Source organism: Vanacampus margaritifer, chromosome 2 (genome assembly GCF_051991255.1).
Source record: "Vanacampus margaritifer isolate UIUO_Vmar chromosome 2, RoL_Vmar_1.0, whole genome shotgun sequence".
In the NCBI taxonomy this organism is placed as follows: Eukaryota; Metazoa; Chordata; class Actinopteri; order Syngnathiformes; family Syngnathidae; genus Vanacampus; species Vanacampus margaritifer.
The window spans coordinates 33,646,512-33,673,789 of record NC_135433.1 but is presented as its reverse complement, the minus strand read 5'-3'; the positions used below and the strand labels follow the sequence as shown (position 1 = coordinate 33,673,789).

The following is a 27,278-nucleotide window of genomic DNA, read 5'->3' as shown; positions in this document are numbered from 1 at the left end:
AGTGACAATGGCGGGTGATTGAAGTACAACGCCGCTTGTTGAACGTGGGAATAAAGAAGCAAAATATTTTGCTGCAAAAGCATAAGCAAGCTAAGGAGGCTGCGCAAAACGACTAAGACACGGCTATCCGCCATTGTTGTGACTTTCTTTCTTTCTATCTTTCTTCCCCTTTGCATTTAGTCGCTTTTATTTTGAAAGTCGTCACTGGATGCAGCTTGTTCATAAACTGCGGGCTGAATCAGTGAGCTCCCCATCTCAGGAGCCCCCTCGGTCTGTCTGTCCCAGTGTTGCCATTCCGACGCACTGCTCCCGACGGAGGCGCAACAGCTATAAGCGGAGTTGCCCAAGTGGACTTCCACAGAACCTCCGGTCCGGTACCCACGTCTTCGTATGCGGGTTCCTCCGACCTCCCAACCCGGTTCTGTGCGCGTGGGGTGGGAGGACAGCAACCCCAGAGAGAGAGAGAGAGAGAGAGAGAGAGAGAGAGAGAAAGAGGGATGCGCCTTTGGTCAGGTGCTGGTGAAGTCAAATCACGGGAATGAGACGGCGCGTAGTCAGTGGAATAACGGGAAGTGACTGAGTAACGGGGGTTTCAAAAAACAACATCAACGAAAGACACTTGGATGATGCCGGAATGGGGCGGCAGGAGCCCTCCGCGGTGTGAGTGAGGAACACAAAGCTCCGCAGAGGTGATCACTGTTTGAGCCCACCATCCATCCTTCCAACCAGACAGCCAGTCCAGCCAGCCAACAGCCATCCTGAGGGTCTCTATTCATGTTACAAAAGCCTGGCTCCTGACAATGGATTACTTGCTGTGGGTGTGCAGCCTCCTTGTGCCAATGGTGTTGGCTGTTGAAGGTATGCTTGATTTTTTTTGGGGGTGCCACTTTTGTCTTCTACATGAGAACAATGGGTATGTTGGAATTTGGTTCTATGACATCCCAAGAGGCGAAAAGTAGATTGTGTGATATGTGACTGGTTTCAATGCAGTCACCTTTCGACCGGTTTTTGGCTGCAATTAAAGGCTGTCAGTGTGTGATTCCGTGTGTTTGCTATGTGTGATGATGCCCATGCATTGCGGCTCAAGGGCTGCCCTGTTGCTATTGTCCCTGTTGTTGTCACACCCACTAGCACAGCGGCTCACAAACTGGGGTCCGAGAACCCCCCCGGGGGTTGGCAGGCTGTAATTTGGGGTCTGCAAAATGATTTGCAATACATTTTTCTGTTAAAAGTGCATGGTATGATCTACATATTTTTTGTCGCCACCTAAAATGTGATTAAAGTTGAGTCAAAGTCGATTAATCGATGAGATAAAGCATCTGAATACTGAATGAAATGTGCAGTCTGTATTAGATATGGGCGGAACTCGGTCTGAGGGTAAAATTGATCCTTTTCTCCCATAAAATTTATAGATTGGGGGTTGAAAGACAAGTTGATTATAATGTGATGAAAGTCGAGTTGAAGGCAATTAATTGATCACGTTTGACGTTTTATAGCACAGTACATTGGTCTCCAAGGTTTTTGGGTTTCACATATAGACCTACTGTATATTGACACTAGACAGGAAACAAGCAAACTAACAAGCAATAAAAATAAATGATTAAAATAAAACTCAGAACAAGGGAGGATTAGTGAGAGGACAGATTCACTACTGGTGTCGCAACCATTCGTGAAGCCACACAAGTGTCGTATGAAAGAACTTTTATGATGAATAAAGTTTTCGTTAGCACACAGACACAGTTGTTATTAGATGGAGTCTCATGTAGTTCTTAACCTCCAGTCACGTAATCCCGCTGGTATGAATTTTTTTAAGACTGGCGGCGATCGAGCTGGCTGAAGCTAGCAAGGCTAACCTCTGTTTTTATAGTCTTATGCTCTATTCGAAAAGTTGGACTATTCCGACTTTATACCAACAAGTGTGCGTTGAACGCCCCTTTGAACTCAGAGATCCGATTTGCGGATCAAAGTCAATAATAATGATAATTTTTTTTAAAAAAAGGACCCTGACTTTACCGACCGGCTTCAATCTGATGTCACTCGACAATGGCGAGCCCCATGCAAAGACAGACCGTGAATGGCAAAACATAATTTACAAGATTGTAAACAGATATTTATTTTTCTTTATTCATTGCTACTTTCATTTAGTTATTTGATATATCTTCACGTAACATAACGTGATTTGGCATGACTGCGTTAATCAGAACGACAAGTTATCAGAATCAGCCATTTTTGTTTGAGGTGGGAATCCGAGTGGGATAAATCCGACTTCTCACCTTCCTCGAATGCAGCATTAGACCCATGCAATTATGAAGATTGCGGTGCTTTGTTGACTTGACATTTCCTATATAGTCAATCCCTGCATAATTTTAAATTTTAGTTTTGCACCCGGAGATTCAAAGACACCCCCTATATTTTCAAACATTTTATTTGCTTTTTGCCCATCATTTCCCCCATCATTTATGTTTGTAAGCTTTTTTTGAAGAATGTTTGGGGTTAAAATATACCCAACATGCCAGTGCATGTCAATGGGTGTCAATTAACTGTATAAAGGAATTTTCCGACTGTTACTCTTTGCGGCGACCACAGAAGATAGACAAAAAGTGTCAAGAGTCAAAAGGTCTTGTGTAAAATGGTTAATTGGAAGATCAGATGTCAAAAACACATGATTTGCCTTTAGTAGACTTTCAGCGATAAACAGTGCAGAGTAGTAAGGTCGACTACGGTAATCAGTTCCACCCCTGCCATGGAATATAGTATATACACTATTTTCGAAAGCAAAAGCTGTATTATTTTTTTGACAATATGGTGACATCTTGCTCAGAATAAAAGGCGAAAACTTACGAGAATAATTTTGAAATTTGCTTGAGAAAATATTACTTTCTTTCCTAACTAAACTCTGACTTTAACATCATATTGCAACTTTTAGCTTAAAAAAATATATGATTGATTTTTTGGTTGTCAAAAAAAAGAGGGCTTTGGTCTTGGAAAGATGAAAGCTTTTTATTCTTGAACAAATTCACTTCACTCATGACATTACTTTTAATTAGAAGCTCTTTTTTTCTCTACAAAATACCCATATACAGTATTTGTTTTGCATTACTTTTCCCCCCTTAAAAAATAGGCAATTTTGAAAGTATGTGTAGTAAAAAAATTAATAAATAAGTAAAAATGTGAATTTGTTCTTCCAAAGATTCTCACTTTCATCCCCTTAAAATGTTGGCATATTTATGGCATATTTTTTTCCCTTTAAGAAAGACTTTTTTTTTCTTTTTTTTAATTACTGGGGCATTTTGGGATACAATATCCAATTCTGGTAATTCACATTTTAAGGTAGAATCATAACTTGGTCACTTGGGCGCAAAAAGTCTGAGAATGTGAGGGTACCCTTCCACCGCACCCACCACAGTGTGAATTCACGCCTGTAAGATAGAAGCGTGCTGTGGATGTTTACACCACAGACCAGACTGGATCAATGGTGATCCCCCCCCCCCCCCCCACAATAGCCCCGCCCCCACTATTCCTGCCTCAAAGCCAGAGTGACATACATGTGAAACATGATAGGTGACAATAGTGAAATAAAGGTCACTGGTTTAACAAGTGCACCGCTGCCCCTTGAGTTGTCTTCAGCAGCCGGTTAGTGTTGTTGTGCTCGAGGGAAAGTCAAGTCCGCCCTCGCCTTCGCCGCCATACCCGCCCGAGCTCCTCCTCTTCTGGGCTTCACCTAACTGCCGTACTGCCTCTGCTGGAGCGCGGCCAGCTTGATTCCTCATCAATTCTGATGTCAGCGAGTAAATCAATGCAGCGGGCACGACAGCCCTCTCGAGTCCCAGTGGGCTTTCGTAGCAAGATGATCAGCCATTTTCTCCAAAGCCGGCTGCGGATTTTTACGTAAAAGGCTCAGGGGTTAACTAGTGTTTGTCCTATGGGGATAAACACGAAGGGCAGATCATCAGAGAGGGTTTCAAAATGAACGAGCAGTGACTGAGGCATGACAAGATGCCTGAATCTTTCCTCTAACGAGTCCATGTGATTTGTTGCTCGAATTTGTCTGTGTATGATGCTTGTTTCAAAATATATGAAGTTGGAAATTTTTACTTTGGGTTGTGCAAAACAGATAACTGGCACTCATCTTAGCTCACAATGTGCTATTCTCTTCTCAGACAGTACACCCCCCCTGACCATTTATAGGAAGAAAACTAGTATTCCACTTTTTTGTTACGCCCTCTGGTGGAGAAGAACATTGCAATGTGACAACTTCCCCGTGATACAACTAGCCCCGGTCTCCCAACACGTGCTTTTTACTTAAATCTATGAAGTATTTATTTAAAAAAATTTTTTTTAAAACAATGCATCTACTCACGTTTGCGGGCAGCCATTTTGAGATCTTTTCAGTCTTGCGAGAGCACGAATTTGAGAGAATGTCACGCATGTCAGTTCATAAATATTCAGCTACGATAAGCTGCACAGCTCCTACTGATCCATTTTGAACAAAGCAGGCTTAATCAAATCTTTTACCAGGCAAAAACACAACTGTATTTGTGTCGTCACTACCGGAGGGTGATATTACCTAGCATGACCCCCCCCCAACCCCTAATTTCTTATTCCAGGAACACAGTACTGTGTTCAGAGTACCGTGTTTTAACTAGTGCTGGTACATGCAACATATTCTTGCAATGGGGTACTGCACGAATGCTATTTTAAGACCGCAAGGTCACTTCAGCAGCTTGAACCGGAAGGAGGTCAAAAATGAAGCCGGCTCGTTGACGAACTATGCTAGTAGTGCTTGTTTTGTTCTCGTTTATCTCCGGAAAAAAAACATGCCGAGTCAGCACAGGTGTTATGGAACTTGCAGAAACGACTCCAGGCACTACGACTGTCCACATATGAAGGATGAATCCTCTATTCGTTTCCCGAAGCCAGAACTTCAGAGGGATAAATGTGAACGTGGATCAACTTGTGCGGACGTCTAAAAGAGCTGTTTAACGCCAGCAAAACGGAGCCTTTCACCTTCATATGTAGTAAACATTTTGTTGGGGGCCATGCATGCATGCTCCTACGATGACAATCCTGCTCTTGCCGACCCGAAAATGTAAGCGTCTTTATATTATTTTTTATTATTTGCCGTTTGCCACTACCCTGACTACCGGACGACAATAATGAATGCCGAGGAAAAGTGCTAAAATGGCGTTGCCGCTGATGTTCGGACCTGTCTTGCTTACCGCCTGATTTTTTGTTTTTTTGCCTCTCGTGCAGCTGTGGCACATACATTTTTTTTTTTATCTGTAGGGCCTTTTCTGAATTAAGTTGTGTTGTTGTGTTTGGACTATGGAAACACATGAAAGATTGGACTCTCAGCTTTCATCAGAAAAAAAAGTTTGTTTCTACCTTATTCCGTTCTTCAGTAATCAACAATAGAAAATGGTTAGTTTCACCGAAATTCTCTGTTTTGAAACAAAAAACGGAGAAAAAGAGCTTTTTGTGAAACAATGTCATTTTCATGCACTCTAGTGAATTGTACACTTCTTTTTGTCCATGAATGATGCCACAAACACCTAAATAGTGCTTTACTTCTGTAAAACGCTTTCACCAACAATGAAAAAGTGTTTTTTGATTGCAAAATACGTTTATTTCCATTCAACAGTGTAACAATTTGACAAAACAATTTCGCAAACTATTTACAAATGTGTGCAACTGTGGTACTACTTACAATTATGTGGATGTTTCAAATACAGTTTTTCCTTTTGTAATGCTCTCCTGCGTGCAAGGAGACGCCAGGACTCGCACAACAGTTTACTTTCACTTTCACATTGGTCCGTTTTGCGTGCAAACGTTACACTTTCTTGACGGCCTTTTTTTCCGGGGAATAAAAAGCAAGTAGCAGACTGTACACACTCCTCCGATGAATATGCATTGGACTCGGGGCACTCTCCGTCGTCCGATCGAACGTCCGCCTGTGCGTGCTCGGTTATGCTCCGCGTTACGACACCGTCATAGCCGCCGCGTCAGCGGTTCCAATTTCGCCGTCAAGCTCGGATTCACCTTCATCATCATCGATGATGATCATCGTCGTCATCAATGTACTATTTTAGCGTTGGTCGATGCCTTTCGTCTTGTAAGTGTAGAGCTGCTTGCAAACGCTCGCCATTGCCCGTTCCCTCCTCCATCTAGCTCCATCTAACGTCTTCTACTGCCGCGTCAATGCTTCCCAACCACGGAGTCACCACCCTCATCTTCATCATCGATGATGATCATCGTCGTCAACAATGTGCTCTTTCAGCGATGCTTTTGGTCTTTGAAAAAAACGGCTCGGGCGTGAGCTCCTCGCGACCGGCCGCCATTTTTCCTTTGTCTTCCATTCTCATCTCCTGCTCGACGCTCTAGCTCCGCCTCTACTGACGCCCACCCGATCTTGTCAAAAGAGAGTCATCGCTGCCCTCTAGGGGCCAAAAATAGTCATTAGGCACAACAGACCGGCTGGAAACTTTCACCACAGCTCCGGAAGCCTTGCCCGCACCCGTTTCATAAATAAAAAATAAAAAAAATTGGATGACGTCTTTAGACGTCATTGGCAGTGCTCCGTAGGTTTTTACTTGACGTCTATAAACGTCAATGGCAGTGAAAGAGTTAAAAGCGGGAAGGATATGATAATGGAATGAATTGAGGTATATTGTTGGTTGTGCTCAAGAATTTCAGAGTAGAATTACGATCACTATACACACAAAAAAGCAATACAAATTTCCCCCAAACAACTATCAAAGACGTAAGACAGACAGGGCATATGGTGCTAAAGGAAGGATAACTTGTTGAAAGTGGAGAATGTCAGTGTCAGTTGCGTAGGACGATCTTTTGAGAGGGAGAAAGAAAAACTTTACCTCTGGATCAGTTCGACTCTTTTCCCTATCTTTTTCAGCCCTCTACACTCAAGCCATCTCCTTAATTGAACATTCGTATGTTCTTTGACGTCTATACCAGTGAATCTGAAACCAGGAATATCATTCTCGGACAGAATGAGTAGATGTAGCGCAGTAGACATGCCGCTAGTAGACTGTTTACATGCGTCTAGCATGACCGGCCGGCCGAGTTTGACCCCCTCGCTAGACTCATGAATATTAATGAGGTGTGGTGACGTATATCTTGCGGTACCCCATTACTTTATTTTGGCTTAAGTTCCCCTTTAACTGTGGCCATGAAATATAAATTTATGGCCATATTGTGGTGTGGCTACAACACGTACACAAATACTTTTGTGGCTACTACAGTACTAAATAGTCAAGATGTGCTCATGACATACTAATTTGAGGCCACAAAATGCTAGCTTGTGGCTTTGAAATACTGTTGGTATAACGTTGTGTGTTCAAATGACTGATTTTGGGTCATGAAATTCTAAGTTGTGGCCACAAATAATCATTTTTGACCATGGAATAGTTCTAACATGCACACAAAATTGTCATTTCTGGCTACAAAGTAGGTGGGATGTGTGCATGAAATACAAATTTGTGGACAAGAAATACTAGATTGTTGCCACAAAATAATTTGTTACTATGTAATACTAAGCTGTGGCCACAGAATAGCTATGACATGTATAAAATATTAATTTGTGACCACAGAATACTAAGTTGAGGCCTAAAAAATACAAATCAAGTATTAATTTGTGGCTAGGCATGCATGGGACAATATTATTAGACTGTGACGGTATGATAACAGTGAGCAAAAATAATGCTTTATCATGGTATTAAAATTAAAAATAAAACATTTAATGAAATCTAAAAAAATATTTGGGTAAATATGTAAAAACTGCTATTTTACGCAATGTATTTTATTTTCAAACAAAATATACAACATTTAGTACAGAAGAAACATATATCATGTTAAGTTTAAATGAATAAATAAATGTTAACATTCTTGGCGGCACGGTGGCTGACTGGGTAGCACGTCCGTCTCAGAGGTTGCAAGATCGAATCCGGGCTCTGGCTATCCTGGGTGGTGTTTGCATGTTCTCCCCGTGCCTTTGTGGGTTTTCTCTGGGTACTCTGGTTTCCTCCGACATTCCAAAAACATGCTTTGTAGGTTAATTGGACACGCTAAATTGTCTCTAGGTGTGAGTGTGAATGATTGTTCGTCTGTGTGTGCCTCACGATTGGCTGGCAACCAGTTTAGAGTGTACCCGGCCTACTGCCTGAAGACAGCTGGGATAGGCTCCAGTACACCCATGACCCTCGACCCTCTGTTTTAATTCTTCTTAGTAAGTCACAGTGTCCCATCACTGGTGAGCTATTTTTAGAAGAGACCCGTGAACTACTCATGTTGTCTTTGAGGCTAATTAGTATATGGTGGAAGCTTTTTCTTTTTTTCCCTACCTCGTCCTCCGTTATGCACCGAGAATCCGAGAAAAAAAAGAAGTTACATTTCAAATACTCGGCTCATTTACTCAACTATGCAAACAGCCAATCATAGTGTTCCATGCTTAGAAGCACCCTCAAAAAAGAAAAGAAGAAGAGTTCATTATCGGTGACAGTCATCTTAACGGTTATTGAAACCTGGACTTGACTCTTTAAAACTGGTAATCAGCCCGTGCCAATTTGCGGTGTATGACTAGGGCCGTTTCTCAATATCAAGAACACAGAGTACGTTCTTGTGACGCAAAGAGTCGGCTCTTGGTAAGCCCGGTCTCAAGAAAGTACTTCCCAAGCACGCAAATCTCGCCGGCGTATTTCCGTAATTCATCACAGTTTTATCATGTGACTAGCTTTCAATGAATTTGTACTACATTGTTGATGTTTCAAAATGTGTTTGTACAACATACATCGGTTAAAAACCTTACTTACGTCCTTGTGATTTTGTGAGACGTCATCAGCGGCGCCCCAAGTACTGTTCCAATCGGAAGTATGCATAAGCCAAGACCACACGGAATTGTCGGATGTCGTTCTTTTTATCTTAAACCAAGGATCCATCGGTTGTTGCTTGGTGAAGGCTTGGCTGAGAAAATATCACAAGATGCATTTCGTACTTCAAAGAACGAATGTCAGCAGAGGAGCATCACTTTTGTTCTTTTTCTTTCTTCTTCTTTCATTTCCGGCAGACTAGGCACAGCATGCGCATTGCTGCCCCACGAGCGTCACGTTTGTAAGTACAGGATTCCTCCCCTTTTATGAGCGTAAATAATAATAAATATTTAACGTGTAAAGTACAACTTTATTAAATATAGTTCTTCTTTTTACACAACTTAGTTTAACAACTGCAATTAACAATATTATATATAAATATATTGATATATATTAAATATGATTTACTATATATTCAAAGATAACCTGCAACTCACATTGCTGTTTTTCCAGAATTTTTTCCCCCCAATATTATCCTAAATTGAATAAATCCCATGTATAATTTCAAATGATACTTCTTTAATATACTACTCATAATTATATAACATCTAGTCACGTGGTACACAGTTAGGGCAATGCGTCAAAACCAGGAAGCATAACACGCGGGTATTCCGTCTGTTCTTTGTTCGCCCCTTATGGATTTTTGCGTACTTGCAATTGGAACAGCACTTGGGCCGCGACTGATGACGTTTCAAGACATCAAAAGGACGTAAGTATGGACAAGAATGCTATATATAATATTGAGAAACGGCCTAGGTTGCAGACACAAAATGAGAGGTCGTGGCAACAAAAAATGAATTTGTGGTGACAAATAAAATACACAATAATTTGTGGCCAAGTTATAATAATTTATACAACATGTTGAGAAATTTTGAAGTTGTGGCCACGAAATACTTGTGGCTCTCTTCTAAACAGTTGGGTAAGCAAAAGTGGTGCACCTTCTCAAGATGGCACAAGACATGGTCTAGAAAATGTGCATTCTGTTTGCTTACTTAGATTTACAAGTTGTTCACGAGAACGATATTAAACCAACAAATTAGCCTCTTGTGCACACATTATACTGTTTTTGTCGTCACAAAGGAGCATTTTGTGCTCACATATCGACATTGTGGACAGAATTCATTCTTTTCTCTTTGTCGTCTCTGAGGCGCTTTATATTTCAGCACTTTCTTTGTTTTTTGAACTTGGCAAGCTTCAAGTTGATGATGCTCGTGCTCGTGTATTCACATCTCTGCAGTTCACACCAACAGACTGCAATAAAATTTGGCATTTTTATGCTGCATTACTCTCATTTTGCATTAAGCGTTTACTGTATAGTTGTTTTAAAAGCTCATAAAGTGGAAGGACGACCGCTCCGAAACTTTTCCACAAAATAATCATCAGCCATTAAAGATGCAATTCATGTGGACGTGGGGTGATTCACTGAGATATCCTTAATAATTCGCTGACCTGCAAATGAATGTACAATCAGCTGAGTAGAGAAATGAAATCAGGTCGACTTCAGTGGCGGGATAGCTCCTCATCAAGTGTCAAACGGTTCCCTTCGGAGAGAATCTCAAGCAGAGATGAAGCGGCTCTGTGCAGAAACTCAAACGTCAGATCCCTGCACTAGGCTGATTTAGAATATATACAAATATATGCAGTATACCTTTTTAATGGCTGTATAGCTGATCATCCTCTTATCACTGATGCTAATATTTGCTGGTTAATATTTCATATGTTTGCTTGTTGCAAAGCGAGCCGGCGTTGTAAGATGAGGCCTCCCTTTCATGATGCTCTCGCGTTTTCTCAAAGTGAATTAAACATGTGTGAGCTCCCAAAGTGCGCTTGAAGCTCATGGATGTGTGGCATTTTGGCTCCACTGATCGTAACTTAAAAAAAAAAAAAAGACAGTAAATGCCACTAGTGGAGATGCTCTTAGGTTCTCACTGCAGCATTGTTTTTTTTTTTTTACTCCTCGGCAACTCTACTGCTGCTGGCTGCTGCTGTAGTTTTATGGGCTGGGGCTGCTGTGGGGGCCGGGGGGCGATTTGGGCTATGAGTAATAGTGGTGGTTATCTCAAAGGTGTAGTAAATTTAACAAGGGGGGTTGGAGGCTTTCTGGAACAAACGGAATCTTTTACGATCGAAACCAGTTTCTGGAACAAATGAAGGAAATGTGTTATGAGAGGATAGAGAAAAAGTATGATATCGAAGTTTTACCAGATAAGTAAACAAGATTATTATTTTTTTGCACCAAAATTAAGATAAATTCACGTAAGGCTGGTGCTGGTGCACATGCCCAAGCATGCATGTTTGAAAGATCTGCAAAAGAATTCTTTTACTTTTTTTTTAGGTCCATGGTCCCCTTTCAAGGGAGACATTTTTACAAGGACCCTCCCACCCTCATTCTGCTGGTATTCAAACCCCTACCAAGTGTATGAAATCAAAACTTGCCTATTTTTAGTTGCAAAGATGGAAGCTGTATTTTTGTTATTAAGTGTCGTATTTTTTTAATTTATTTTTTACAAGAGCCATGCCATTTTTTTTTAAAGATGTAAAAACTTGCCTATTTTTAGGAAAAAAAAATCATAACGTGATAATAAAACAAACATGTTTTTTAAAAAACTAAACAAAAAAATATACATTTTTTTACAGTTGCAAAGATGTAAGCTATATTTTTTTTTATTAAGTGTCGTATTTGTTTTTTTTTCAAGAGCCATGCCTTTTTTTTTTTTAAAGATGTAAAAAGTTGTTTATTTTTAGAGAAAAAGTCATGAAGTGTGGGTATCAATTGACATTTTGTCAAGAAAATAGTCACAATGTTTACAGGAACTGATTATCTCAAGGACAATACATATATCATACTCATATCAGAGCTTTTAATTGGGGGGCTACGCAAGGTAGTAGCTTTAATATGTTGTGTAAACTTTTAAAAATACACAGCATATATTTTATTGCTGATTATTTTGTGGACCCCAAATTAGGGCTTTGCTGGGCCTCAGTTTGACAACTACTGCTCGAGCTGCCCCTGAGCACCAGGGCCAGGAGAGGGTGAACTGGATTGGACTCCCGGGCTGAGCATGATCCGAAGCTCAGCCAGCTGTGTGTGCTGCCCAAGGCCCGAGAGTAGTCAAACAAACACAGCCGTGATTGGTTGCTCCCCACACCCCAATCCCCTCTTGAACGACTAATGATAAAAACAAAGGTGTTCATTCTTGTGTGTGTTTGACACACACACACACACGCGCACACACACACACTGCCAAAACTTACTGCGATACAAAAACTGAGTTTGAAATACATGACAAAACTAATGAAACTTAACTTAACAATAATCAGCAGCTTGGCTGATAGAATTTGTGAATTATTCATCAAAAAGGTCCCTCATGCTGTTTATTGCCACTTCCAGTTAAAGTTTACTGTCAAACTAAACATAAAAAACCCCAAAGAGAATTGCACTTAAGTGTATTTAAAACAACCATATAGCCTCAGTTAGCTTAATGCTAACAAATAGTGAGAGTCATTTATGTGGCCGTGTTATATTTTTTTAAAGCAACTGTTTATATATCCACGTGTGTATTAAACTTCCCCCAGGTAGCCAAGGTGCACATGAGATGGAGCAACACAATGCCCATTGAATTGAATCAAAAAGTGTGACAAAAACAGTTGAATTATTTGAATGTAGTCATTAGTGTATGTTTTTATGAAGTGCACTAATGTAGAATGCTATTTGTCTAATTTAAAAATATTCTAGTTTGATTTTTGTTTTTGCTGTTTGTGGTTGCTATTTTAACCAAGAGAAAAGTGAGCTCAACTCAATGCCCCTTTTTCTTTTACTTGACACACTCCTTTAGCTGACTGATTCCACTATTCAACTTGAGAAAGATTCTTGATATTTAAATGCATGCCCTTTCCCAAAGTCCTGTTGTGAACCATGAAAAAATAATCAAGTTTACGGAAAATAGTCCCAGCAACATAAATCATCTATTAAGGTTTGCTGAAAAATGTATGTGGCAACCAAATCAAAGGGAATAGAGGCACCGAGAAGAAAACTTTTGATACGCTTCTGTGAAGCACTTCATAGAGCAATGTGTTCTCTTGATATTTTCCACAGAAACCTGTATGTAGGCGAAAGTGCTAAATTACCTCAGTCGGCATAATTATAATTGTTGCAAATATGCAGATTTTTATTTTTAAAAACATGGCCTCTGTTATTCATGGGAAAACTATTTTCCGTTCTTTGTGTTCCGGTCAAAGCAACTTGAGCATTGCTTTGGTGTCATCTTGGTGCCATCAAGTTCAAGTGAGTTGAGGAGTTTCATTTTGAAAAATGTAGTCTTTAGCTGCCATCTTTTGTTATCTACTGAAATCATAACATTTTTTAGAGGTTGCCAATTAACTATTCACCTTACTTACATCGTTTAAAAAAATGTTCTTCTTCTCTTAACTCATTCACTGCCTGTTGTTTTTAAAGCAGCCTTCTCCATATAACCAGCATTTTGACTGACCTTCCATAAAATATAAAAAAATTGAAGCACCAAACCTACTAAAGAGTAGACCCTCTTCCTTCACCAGAAAATTTTCACACTGTATTTCTACCCTTTTCCATTCTTTAGAAAACAGCAGTAGAATATGCATTGGTTTCACATCAAAACATCGGTATCCTAACTAAAAGTGGAGAAAATGTACGTTTTGTGAAAAGAAGAAACATGTCAAGTATAACTCATAATTCTGACAAAATTTCTGCTTTTGTGAAACCTCAAACTTTACAACAACAAAAACAAGTCTGAAAATGTGCTTTAGATGGCAAAATAATCATGTACTAGGGGTGTTAGAAAAAATCTATTCGGCAATATATCGCGATATTACAGCGCGCAATTCTCGAATCGATTCAACATGCGGCCGAATCGATTTTTAAACATCATTTTTTTCATGGGAATATTCAACAAAACGTCTTACTTAGGGTTAGGATTCACACATTAAGCATGGAAGAATGTTATATTAATGGAACATTAAGCCTTAATATTTTATTCAAACATGAAACAGACTGCAACCTGTTTGTTAAATGCAGTGGCTCAGTTATAAAACCTGAATTTTCAGATAAATAGATACATTTTCATACAAATCTTACAGTGTTACATGTACAAGTTTACTGATTAGTATTCTCTAAATTTGAGTATTTTTTTTCCGGCAATAATCAATTTATAGACTCGCATCGGAATTAAACGGTATCGAATCGAATCGTGACCTATGAATCGTGATACGAATCGAATCACCAGGTACTGGGCAATTCACACCCCGTACGACATGTACCATTACACAGCTAAGGCTACGTTCACACTGCAGGCAAATGCAACCCAAATTTGATTTTTTTTTTTCAAAATGTGACCTGTATCTGACTTTTTTATGTCAGTTTGAACGGCTCAATTCCCCAAAAATTTTAGATCCGACCTGGGTCACTTTCATATGTGGTCCTAGATTAGATACGTATCCGAATTTTTGCAATGTGACCGCAGCCTGAACGGCCATCAAAAATCCAATATGCGCTCCGCACTAAGCTTGATTTATACTTGACGCATCTGCGAGATACGCACGGTTCGGGAGACCTACGTGAATCGGCAAAGTTGTTTCGAGTAACAGTTGTGACTCTATATTTGACTTTAATTTAATCCCACTTGAAGTATAAAGATGACATTTGTGGTGGTGATATTAGTCATTTAGCCACGCACACGACTCATTTATTACGCACGGCAATAACATCATCGTTAGGGAGAGAAAAAGGAGAGGTCTCCATGAGATGAGGCACTCGAACAGGCTCCACTCATTTTCACAAAATATTATTTCTACCCGCTCCCGCATCACTCCTCTGTAGATATGAGATGGTAAAAATATGAGCCCCAACGACTGACTTATAAAAGTCTGTGGCCCTAACATGCTGAACCTCACGTATATACTTCGGCAAACACAGCGTTGTGACTGATGTTGTATCTTCTTCTGTGTATGCGGGTCACTTTGGGGGCGCATTACGTCCACGCAGCAGACAGACTGAGGTCGCAATTAATAGGTAATGTGAACGCTTACTCAAAAAAATCGGATTTCACCCAAAAATTGTAATTGAGCATTGAGACCTGCAGTGTGAACGTAGCCTAAGAAACATGCCGTGAGCGACGCTGGCTTGCTGTATAGCTCGAGTGTGGCTTTTTTACAATGTAAATCACTCACTTCACGAACCGTGTCATCTTTTCGAACGATTGTGACACACAGTGTGAGGTGCAGAAACTTTTCTCATTTTCTTATAATTAACATGAAAAGTCACACCCCAATCTTTATCTTCTACTCAAACTCCACTTTCGAGGTTCTGCTATTAAGTGATCCCCAAAACGCCTTATTACAGTGCATTGCTTATGAGAAAAGGCTCCATAGATTCTATGAATTAAGCTGTTAGATCAAAATGAACTTGGATGTTCCTGCACGACTCAGTGGTAATTGATTCAAGCGGTGTTAAGGAAGCGCACCAAGAATTTGTGGCGGATCCGCATTCATTCATTGCAAATTGTGCTGGATTTAGTCACTACTTTAGCTTCTCCGGGTTTTTAGCATTGCATCTATGTAGCTGTAACACCAGTTGTCAGGTCTCATTTCCATTTACACACACACGCACGCACACACACACACACACACACATGCGAAAAAGAAAAGCTGATTTGCATTGCAACAGGAAGGCCTTACAACTCCTTTCCTCCTGCAATTGAAGTGGATTTAAACGGCTAATGAGCATTATATTAAACTATTAAGCAGCCAGTCAATAAATAGCATCTAGGCAGTGTAGCAAGTAGCAACACTTTTTTTGTTACTTAACTGTTGGCCTCAGATGTCGTGAAGGTGGTTGGCAAACTTGCACGTTGCATCAGAGAGACGAAAACTCCTAGGTTAGCTTAGTGCTAGCTAACTAGGACAACAGAGAGATTAAAAAATGAGTTCCCCCTTATTCTCCAGTGTACGGCAAGAGATCCTGAAGGTTAAAGTAAGTTATTTTAAACTAAAAAGGAAAACCTCTCCGTAGGTTGATGCGACTGTGTTAGCGCGCATAGCATTATGCTAATATGAGGCTTGGCGCTTTGGTTAAGATATTGAGTAGATACAGTGATATATAAGCACGCTAATATTGCCATTAATGATTAAATTTGACTTTTAATTTTTTGTACTATGGCACTTTTTTCGGATTCAGGATTCTTTGCGAAATGATAAACAAATAGTGAATGTGGGTTTGGGGAGTGAGTCAGTGCTTTACTAAACATATCACAAACTATGCTCTAAAACTCATCTTAACAAATTTCCCTGTGAATTGTGATTTACAGTTTAGCTGTAATGGTGATTTCTATGGAGATGATTACATCTTCTGGATACAGAAATTGTGGTATTCATCACATTTGGACATTTTGCCAAATGTAATGATTTGGATTTTGATGACCAAGTTCCTCAACTTAGGAACTGCCATCTAATCAGTTTGATAGGTTGGATCTCGGTCAGTATCTTTGATGTTGCTTGAAAGAAAGAAATTAACTGAAATTAGTCTAGTCAAGTCTATCAATATTTCATGAAAAATGATAAACGGTCACTTGTACTAACGCGTTTACCCAAAGTAAACTTACCGTACTTTGTGAACCTTTATCAGTGTCTGAACCTCACTTACTGGGATGTTTTTGTGGGTGGCTGGTTTAATGGGCACAGATGAATCAGCAAAACGGCTGAGCGCAATAATGGACTGTCCCCTATATTGTATTTCAAAATTGGAACAAAACCTTCATTCATCTGAACGATATGCCACACTTATGGAGGGTGCTCATGCTAGTTTTTAGCGGCTAATCATGTCTCTCTCTACATTATTGGTTTTCATTTATCGCTGGTGGGTCTGAAATGTTTCTCTATTAGTAGGTGAATTCACAGACAGCACACCGCAAATGTTGTATTCCAAAGAGAAGAGCCATTGTGGGTTTATTAATGAAGGCGCTGCCCAGACTTGTAAACAGCGCACACTCTTTAACTCAGCAGCTACAGATGGACCGATGATCTCTTCAGGCAAGTCAGGGACACCCAATGTGCTTCCACTTGTATTGCCTTCGTTCTTTGAAGCATAACAGTGAGGAACCAGATCAGATCAGGAAGCGTGTGGCTCGTCTTTTGTGCTCAACCCCGGCCGGGTGTGCGTGTGTGTGTTTGCCTGCACCATCTCACTCTCCTTGGGCAGCACTATCAACAACTTGTGAGCAAATGGTGCACAGCAGGTGCCGTGCCATTGAGTCTCTGGGAAGAAAGTGTAATTGTTTCAGTAATTATGCGCTAACAACAACATCACTTTGGGAGGCCTCTCGTCCATAGTGGGAATTGGGAGAGGTGGAACAAACAAGCCCACTGGACTGATTGACATCCAGACAACAGTGCCTATTGATCTGCTGTTTATTCTCGGTGTCTACCTTCTGCTCTCACCTCTATGCAAAGTCGTAAATAGTGTGTGTGTGTGCTGATAACTCTGTTTGACAAATCTCAGTTGAGGGGAGCACCAATGTGTACTTTTATGTGAGTCTTCAGAGGTGGGATGTTGTCTTGAGGGACACTTTTTTAAATAAAAGTTTAAATCAAACCAAGATTAAATTTAAGGATGTCTGACTCCGTTGCCACTTTTTTCCCATTTAGCCATTGGTACCAAGTATCAAATACCACTAGTACTTTTGATGCATAAAATTTCCAACAAAAACAATGACAGATCATTTTAACTAAATACCTATATATCCAAATATAGCATTTTCCCTCAAAATTGCATGAAATTATTGACATTTTTATGACCTTTTTCCATTTCTTCATAAAATACATATTTTGCACAGAACACACTGTAAAATGAATTTAAATAAAAATCTGTCAGACATGTATGGCTCAAACAGCCACAAGAGAGGCTGTTGCGAATACCAATATATTAAATAAGGTCTAATCGGCTCAATATCGATACCTGTTATCGGTATTTACCCATATCTAAATATCTCAAATCAAAGCAAAATATGCGTATTATTTTGAATCAGGCAGTTTTGTGTAAGAGCATTTCACTTGCTTCAAGCATTTTTTCCCCCTTAAAAAGTTTAAACATTGAGAAAAAAGTAGAACAAGAATAGTATGAATAAATAAATCTGTGAAAACTCTTTGATTGTTAAACATTTTTAAATAGAAAACAACATCTGAACATGGTTCTGTCTGCCCACATGTTGCCAAGGTACACACACCAAAACATGCAACACAATGCCTATTGAAGTGTAGCAAATAATGTGGCAAACTTTGTTACATTCTATTTAATTGTGTATGCTTGTTATGCATTGAAATACTATAGTGTGGTATTTTGAACAGTAATAAACTTTTTGCAAACGTTTTGGGGGTTTTGGTGAGAGGATAGAACAAATTAATGTCAATTCAAGGGTGAAAGATGATTTCAGATATGAGTGTTTTGAGTTGCTGTTGTTTCAGTCTCAACTGGTTTGTGATCTAAAAAAGAAAAACATGACGTCAGCTATGGCAAGCTGAGCAACTATGAAAATACCTCAGCAGAATTTCTGCTTACTAAAATACTGGCATCAAAAGAGGAGTGAAGAACATCGAAGTTCTTCTATAACATCAATTTTTTTTAATTGGCATTCCACTTTCCACATTTTTGCGAACTGGCTTAATTGACATCGTTGTGAATTAAGTGTAATTTGTCTTTCCTGACTCTGCAGAAACGCTTATGGACAGTCGGTGGGCTACAACAGAGCTGGCCTGGACTACATTCCCAGAGAGCGGGGTGAGCATATGTTGCCGGTGTTTTGTGGCCCCACCCACTCCGTTTATCCACCTTTTAACAACATTTGTTCCATTTGCTCGTTAATAGCGCCCCGAGTGTCTTGCGCAGCACACCTCCTACTGTTTCATTGCTTTGTTTTTGCAGTGTGTGTTTGCTTTTCTGGGATACTTAAAACGCAAATCAGAAACACGCTGTGTGACATTGTGGGGGAAGTTTCGGTATTAAAGAAAAACACTCAAAGCTTGATGAGCCACACACAATCTGTGCATCGTGTTCTCTAAACAAACCAATGTGCAAACATGCAGATAAACTAGAGCAAATCCCCACAGTGTGCAAAAACTGCTAGGAAGAATTGGGCAGAGAAGAAATGTTTCCAACGACCCCCTCATAATCCCATTGTAAATCAAACATAACTACAATGGGTACTCATAAATGCCATAAGAAATATAAGAAACAATTCAAAATGTTACCAACAAAAATTCAGATTTTTCTGTGAAAATATGTCATAATGTTATCAGAATAAAGTCTTATTCTTACAAAAAAAAAAGTCTGAAAACTTTTTCATTGTATATTTTAAAAAGTCATAATCTTAAAAGAATAAAGACGTATTTTATTGGGATAAAAGCAATAACCTTACAAGAATAGAGATGTATTTTTCCACTTCCATATATGGGCAAGCCTTCATCGGAGGACTGTGTCTTTTATTTAAAGCAATTTCAAGCAGATAAAGTTCAAAAGACTGTCTTTACTAGACCCACTAGACTACACTTTATCGTCACTCTCTACTCACCATGCACACCACTACCCGCAATCTCCAATCTTTCATTAACCACGTTGTTCCCTAAATCTGTCCTCTTTTTCGTTGCTCTTCCTTCCAATTTTCTGCTCCAAACGACTGCAAATGTGAATGGCAGTTTTTCCATATGGCTGGCGACCAGTCCAGGGTGTACCCTGCCTCGAAGTGAGCCGGGACAGACTCAGCTCACCTGTCACCCTAATGATGATAAGCTGTATAGGAAATGTTTTACTGCTAGTCTCCATTTGTAGGTATACATTATTAAAGTGATATAACATAATTGATGGCCAATTATTTTGTGGTCGCCGAGAGGCTTAAGTTTGAATACCACTTACTGCTCCAAATAAACCAAAGTGCAAACATGCTGATAAACCTAAGCAAATCCTCACAGTTCTTAAGAAGTGCTAGGAAGCGTGGAGTGCCTTATAATTGAAAATAGTGCATTCAATTCCCAAATGGAGGTGTTCTGTTGATATGGCCTGTATGAGTGCTGGGAAAATGAAGCAACATGAATCTGACCTGAGGGCTAACAGCCTGACAGACCTCCCCCCACTCCAGGCCAGCGTCATTTGTTTTCGCTACGTGAGCGCAAAGTCAGTCAATGGAAATGCTGGGTTTCCATGGAAACGATCTTGGGCAGCACAGGCTCCCTCCATTTTTGCTAAACAGGGCAGAGTCTGAGCATACTGGTATCCATAAAGTCGTATGTCAAGAGCGGCGAGGTCGCCCCCACCGTCCGCTCGGCCGCCAAGCCCATACGTTCAGGGACCTGCAATTATCATATTTGTCAGGTAGTGCATCAACGTGTTGCTGGTGATTTATGTCGCCCAATGCTGACTCCTGGGCTCATCGCGTGGGAATAAATTGCACAGCAGCTCAAAGACGTGAGATGACTTATGCAGTATTTTCTTGCTGTGGAAATAATCAACTTCTGCAAGCTCATTTGTTATGGAAATGAAACATTTGGTCCAACAGGGAATTGGGGGATAAAAAAAAAAGTAGAATGACTGCCACGAGGTGGTTGCTTAATGGACTATACATTTATTGACTAACTGGGCCATTAATCAGACTGTGATGTTGGTTACCATGCATTAATATGCAGAAGACCAACATATGTATGCAGCTATTCATCTACTTTAGATGATATTGACAGTCTGAATCATGAAGTATTAAACACATATAAATACTTCACCTTGTAACACAGCTATTCGTAAATAATAAGGAAATGATTGATGCAAATTACTGTAATATGAGCATGGAGCCATGCAGAAAATATATTCTGGGTGAGGTCATAGATCACGGGAAGGCTGCCTTAAGGCCATTCAAGTGCAAAGCATTGCATGTAAATGGCCATTTTAACAAATTATGTTTTAGGGATGTTAGATACCCCTTTTTTTCAGAGTGATAACACTGATACAGATACCACTAGTATTTTTGGTACATAAATTTCCCCAAAAAAACTGACAGATAATTTAAAAAAAAGACCTATATATCCCAATTTAGCGTTTCCCCTAAAATTGTAAAAATGAATCCCAATTTTCTATTCTTCTAATTTCTAGTTTCTGATCGTAAAACGGCTACAACATTGCAATTACCGATACCTTGACCTTATTGGCAGATACCCATACCTGGTATCTGTACTCCCCCATCCCTATTATACACACACACACACACACGCACGCACGCACGCACGCACGCACACACACACACACACACACACACACACACACACACACACACACACAGTATATGCCAACTCGACAACATTAATATAATGTCTGAGCTAATTTTGAATTGTCCTTCTATTAAACTATATGCAGGACGTTACCGTTTATTTGAACTCATTTGCTCCCAAAAACGTATTAATACGTTCTATTTTAAAAAATACGTATTTATACGTTTTTATGGTTGTTATTTTTTATGCTAGAGCAAACCGCAGGCTTTGATGCAGTCTCTGAACTGAAGGGAATGCTTGAAGCAATGGTAGTTATTACAAAAACGGCCAGCATAGCATAGAGTATAAGAGACCAATCAGGGCCATGTTGCAAAAAGCTATTTTTCCACTGTTTTAAACAGATTTTTGAATAATGATGAAATTTAGCTATATTCTAATACTAATTGCTGCAAAACGGAAACTTTTTTTCTTGATGAAAGAAAATACTCTAATCTTTCTTTTGGTAGGTTCCATGTTCTTATAACAATAGAACACAATATTCTGTGGGCCTTGCAAAATCAGTCAAAATCCAGTAAAATAGCCAGGAGCGAAGGGGGTTGCTTCAATGTAAATGGCTAGGAGTGAATGGGTTAAATGAGAATGAACAGAAAGATTAAGGTGAATAAGAGAACAATAAATAAATAATAGATTAATGTTAATACTTTGTGGGCACCTTGTATAATAGAAAAAATGTTTCTACAAAGTAGTCACCACATTTGCGTTATAAATGCAAAACAACCTTGTTTTTACAATTGATGATCAGTCATAGGCGTGTTTGTCAAATAGCCGGCCTGCGTGAAAATGTGTTTTAATGAGAAAATGTGTTTTCTATGAATAGTCTGCATGTAATGAATAGAATTTGCAGACTGATTCTTGCAATCCACATCTTTTTTTGCTGCAAATTATTCCTCACAGTCCGTACCCGACACAATGTGGGATGTGCCTTTTATATCAGATGTCATTTCTCACTTTTGAATGCTCTCATGCTTCACTGCTTTGTATTAGGCAGCTCTATGTTTAATACAACTCTGTATTAATTAAAACATAACAGATAAACGCCTATCTGCTGTGGCTGAGTTGTCGCCAAATGAGAAATAGACTCGTTGTCCAATTTAAAAAAAAGTCTATTAAACGTGCGCCGTGTCATCATCAAACGTCTCCCTGCCTTGCGTTGTCACACTGCTTGTTTTTTAATCCCACAGTGGGAGGAAGTGAGCGGCTATGATGACTCCATGAGCCCCATCAGAACCTACCAGGTGTGTAATGTCCGACAGCCCAACCAGAACAATTGGCTCAGGACGGACTATATCCCCCGCAGGGGTGTGCTTCGCGTCTACGTGGAGCTCAAATTCTCCGTGCGCGACTGTGCCAGCATCCCCAACATCCCCGGCTCCTGTAAAGAGACATTTAATCTGTTTTACTACGAATCGGACGGGGACACGGCCACAGACACCAACCCCCTGTGGAGGGAGAACCCTTATGTCAAAGTGGATACCATAGCCCCCGATGAGAGTTTCTCTCTCCTGGAAGCTGGCAGGATCAACACCAAAGTGCGCAGCTTTGGCCCGCTGTCCAAGTCGGGCTTCTTCTTGGCCTTCCAGGACCTTGGAGCCTGCATGTCGCTGATCTCGGTGCGGGTGTTCTTCAAAAAGTGCTCCACCACCATTGCTAATTTTGCCGTCTTCCCTGAGACTGCCACGGGGGCGGAAGCCACCTCCTTAGTCATCGCGCCGGGGGCTTGTGTGACAAACGCTATGGAGATGTCCGTCCCGCTGAAGCTGTACTGCAATGGTGACGGAGAGTGGATGGTTCCAGTGGGTGCATGCACTTGCGTCGCTGGTTATGAACCCTCCGCAGACCACAACCAGTGCCAAGGTATGCGCATTTAACACTTACACATGTTTGACCCGCTTTGACATTTGAGAGCAATAAAAATAGAATGAACGTCATTCTTTCAGACAACAACAAACAACTTTGCCTTGGGGATGCCGCGCTCGCTTAATGCTATCACATAATGGGAAACAATCCTTTGAACTGCCTGCCTTCGGGCCACATTTGCACAGGTTGCTGCGAAAACTCAAATCTCTAAACAGCATAACAGTATAAAAATGGTGATACAAGCGAAACATTGAGAACAAAGGTCATACAGAGGTCAGAGGATGCCAACACTAGTGATTCTCAAGGATACATACTGGAAATAGTGCAGCCAAGATATGACGAATAAGCACTTTTGATAGTTTCACTTAGGGGTGTAGTCACTTTTGTTGCAAGGGGTTTAAATATTAATGACTGTATAATAAGTTATTTTGAGGGAACAATACATTAACACTGTTATAGAAGCTGTACTAGTTAGTGATAGACCAATAATCGGCCCTGCTAATAATAGGGGCAGATATGGGCATTTTGACAAATATCGATATCGGCCTTTTTTTTTTCAAAATCTGACGGCCGATAAAAGATAAAGCTAAAACCATTTTAATCTCAGAAAACTATTTATTTAAATGTTCAGTTAACTTTATAAGAGATGCTGCTGAACCTGGGAACCTTCTGAACCTTTTGTTTTTGTTGTAAAACAAAGAAATGTGAAAGTTTAAGATTTCAGTTTTTTTTTTATGTAGGAATAAACAGAGCTATGGTATTTACTTCTTTAAGTGTCCATTTAACTTTTTAAGACGTACTGATAACCTTGGGAGCTCCCTGAACAATTTAGTTAGAAATTTAAAATGAAGTATATTGTCGAAGATTTAAAAAACAAAAACAAAAAAAAACTTATATAATTTGAAAAGTCAGAAAAAATAGTTTAATATGCATGAATGCTTTAAGACATTACAACAAAGTCAAGAATGGCATTTGTATTTTTAAAAATTTCGACACCAATATCCCCCCCTTTTTTTTTTTTTTACTGAAAATTAATATTGGCTTCAAATATCGTTTATCGCATCCTTGACTACTAATAATGGACTCTTTGCACAAATCCACTACTTCTTGAACTCAATACCAAATTCCTGTCTTTCATGATTGGACAAACGGATTAATCCAGGTGTGTCTGGCCATTGTCATCGTGGTTACTGAGGTCAGGCACATCTGGATTAAACAGTTTGTCCAATCATGAAAGACAGGAAATGAAGGAGTGGTACTGAGTTCAAGAAGTAGTGGATTTGTGCAAAGAGCCCAATGGCATCAATATCGGCCTTGAAAAAAAACATATCGGTCTATCTCTAGGACTAGTGTTCTAGTCAAGACCACACCACCGAGACCAAGACATTATTGAGACTACAGAGTGTATCAAGAACGAGACAAGAGTCACAAGACGAAGACCTTTAGAAGTCAAGACAGAGGCAAGACCAAAACCGTATATATCAAAGAAAATACACACACAAAAAACAAAATGACCAGTAGCTTTATTTTTCTTTCATTTTGAGTATACACTGTATACATGGATGGGGAATCTAGGTCCAGAAAGTCCAAACCCTGCCACAGATTGGCTTTAGCCACAGGGGCTTCTACTTAACTAGCAGGTAAACAAACTCATAGAAGCACCTGTTGTGTAGAAGCAAATATGGCTAAAGTAAAACTGTTTCAGGGTTTGTTCTCTCTGGACCTGTATTCCCCAACCCTGACTGTATATGACCCATATTAATTCAGTGTCGTTGACTTGTACTTTTTCTAATTAGCAAGTGTTGACTTTCAGGTTCCAAACAACCAACAGCTAGCTAACGTCAACTTAAGCCAGCCAACAACCACCAACTTAAATGTAATGACAAGTTTGCTGTACCGTATAGTATTTATTTGTTTGTTACTAACATAACTATGAGATTCATTTTTCAAAAATCGACCTTTATTTGGACGTACATTGGAAGTACATTGTTATTTACGTTGCAACACATTCAGTGCGTAGTGACGTAGAATGGCGTCTGTCTCTCTGTTTTGATCGTCCCTTTAGGAACGCTACGGAGACTTACCTTGTATATATGGGTGTTTCACATTGCTCGGTAGAGGCAGCTGCCATTCTACGTCATTACGCACGGAATGTGTTGCGACGTAAATAACAATGGCGGCGTACATCCAAATAAAGTTTCTACAAAATGCATTCAACTAGAAATGATTTTTGAAAAATGAATCTCACAGTTATGCTAATAACAACCCCAAAAAAATATAGAGCTAACTTGTCATGACAGTCGGGGTTCCTTTTAAGAAAATCAGTAGACTTGGTACTGAAATGGAAACTTCCGGGAAAAAAAGTTCAAAACTTAGCAACTTGAGATGTGTCCACGGTCCATGAATAGTGAATGATAACGTTTATATTTCCAGTCAAGCCACAACATTCACATCTTGCTAGTAATGTTTCTATCTCATCCTGCCTGCCCTACTGCCTTCATTGTGTCATGTATCCAGTGTTGTCCCAAGAAAAGATATAAGTAAATATCAACTACCGCTAATTACAAAGTTTCGGACCAATTAATTAAGCGAAATTGGATCATTTCCTGCCATTGCACATAGGTTGGAAATTATGCTAAATTAGTCGAGAGTTTCAATTGCTTCAAGACATAATTATCCCAAAATTAATTACACAAAATCCATTGAATCCTTAATGATCAACTAATCGATGATTATGCACCTTCTTAGTATCTAATGGGACATTTCAATCATTATTGAACCAAAGCTACTTAATATTTCCCCCCGCAAGTCACCCCAGTTTTTGCCCTCTCGGCATGTATTGTGTGGCTCCTGAATGGAGGTGAAGGAGGGTGGAGGAGAGTATGAATTAATGAGCTGTTGCCGAAAAGAGCAGCATACAAATACAGTAAGAGCAGGACAGGAAGGAGGGAAAAGAAAGATAGCGATGCAGAAAGGAAAGCCAATAGAGGGGAAATATAGATAACAGCAGATAAAAGACGTTTGAAGTCCACAGACGAGAGGAAGAGACATTAGCAGAAGATGGAACGTGTGAATTGCTAAACATGAGACTGCAACAGCAGCCAAGAGTGAACAAATGAAAAAAGAGGCTGGTGGTGGGTGTAAATGCCGTGGGATAGACAAGCATTACCGTCTGTCTCACCTGCGCTGAGAAATGGTGTCGAACACGCGGCAGTGATATTTGCCGTGGCCATTTGGCGGCTCAAGGTTAAAAGCTTGCCACTGCCTGATAAAAAGCTCTCCAGGGCCTCCGCCAGGGGTTGCGATGAGGAAGTGTAATTTCCTCCGCGGCCTCCTGTTAGTTAATCTACAAGCGGCCACACTCATTAACACCATTCCCAACAACGTGAGCCAACATGGCCATGCTAACATTAATCACTCAGACGGTTTAGTTGTTGCCTCTATGCGCATGACGCTCAAGACAAAATATCCTATAGGAAAGGTGTTCTCAAACTTTTAGCGTCAAGGGAAAATTTTCCAAGGATACCCTCATAATCCTAGCATCAATCAAACATTCAGTGAGCACGCGCCTAATTAAAAAACTTGTATTACAAATCATTTTTCCCTTTGAATTAATGGAAATGCCATTAATTAATTTATGTATCCCCAAGGAAAATATCACAATATAATTTTGCACATATATTAAACCTGTAGGGTAATGTAAAAAAATAAAACAATTTGTGCATTATATAAAGTCATTTCTTCATGGTGTGCGTGGCTTGGTCACCAGGGGCAGTATAATAATACATTCATGCAGTATTGTGTTTTTAAATTTTTTTTAATTTTAATTTTTTTACATTTTGACGACAATATTTTCCCTAAGGAAAATTTAGATCGGCTCCAAATATCTATTATCGGCCTCCTTGACAACTAATAATCGTAATTGTATCGGTATGCACACGTGCACCAATCTCCTGCATGGACTCCAGCGAGTCCTACCACCATGTAGACTGCACACCTCTCTCAGCACTGAATTTAAATGGATTAATGAGTGGAGCCGCTTCAATTGGCCGGTAGTCGGCTGCATTCCCTCCAAAAATGGCAGAAATACCCTCTTCTATCTGCCCTAACCGAGCAAAATATTAAAAAGAACGGAAACTCCACCCATGCACACAGTTAGACTGCTCTTTATACAAGACAAAAATAGGGCCCATGTTGTTGTGG

General features: G+C 39.9%; 1 protein-coding gene across 3 annotated transcripts in view; it reads left to right on the top strand.

Annotated features, from left to right (window-relative positions):
• Nucleotides 1-270: 270 nt before the first annotated feature.
• The window catches only part of ephb3a (eph receptor B3a), a 72,680-nt gene continuing 45,672 nt past the window's right edge, over nucleotides 271-27,278 (top strand). For all 3 annotated transcript variants that reach the window (XM_077557157.1, XM_077557159.1, XM_077557158.1), the window contains exons 1-3: nucleotides 271-858; nucleotides 18,623-18,687; nucleotides 22,400-23,072. In XM_077557157.1, coding sequence (XP_077413283.1) covers nucleotides 801-858; nucleotides 18,623-18,687; nucleotides 22,400-23,072 — 796 coding nt within the window. In that variant the 5' untranslated portion in view covers nucleotides 271-800. The remainder of the gene's footprint in view (nucleotides 859-18,622; nucleotides 18,688-22,399; nucleotides 23,073-27,278) is intronic.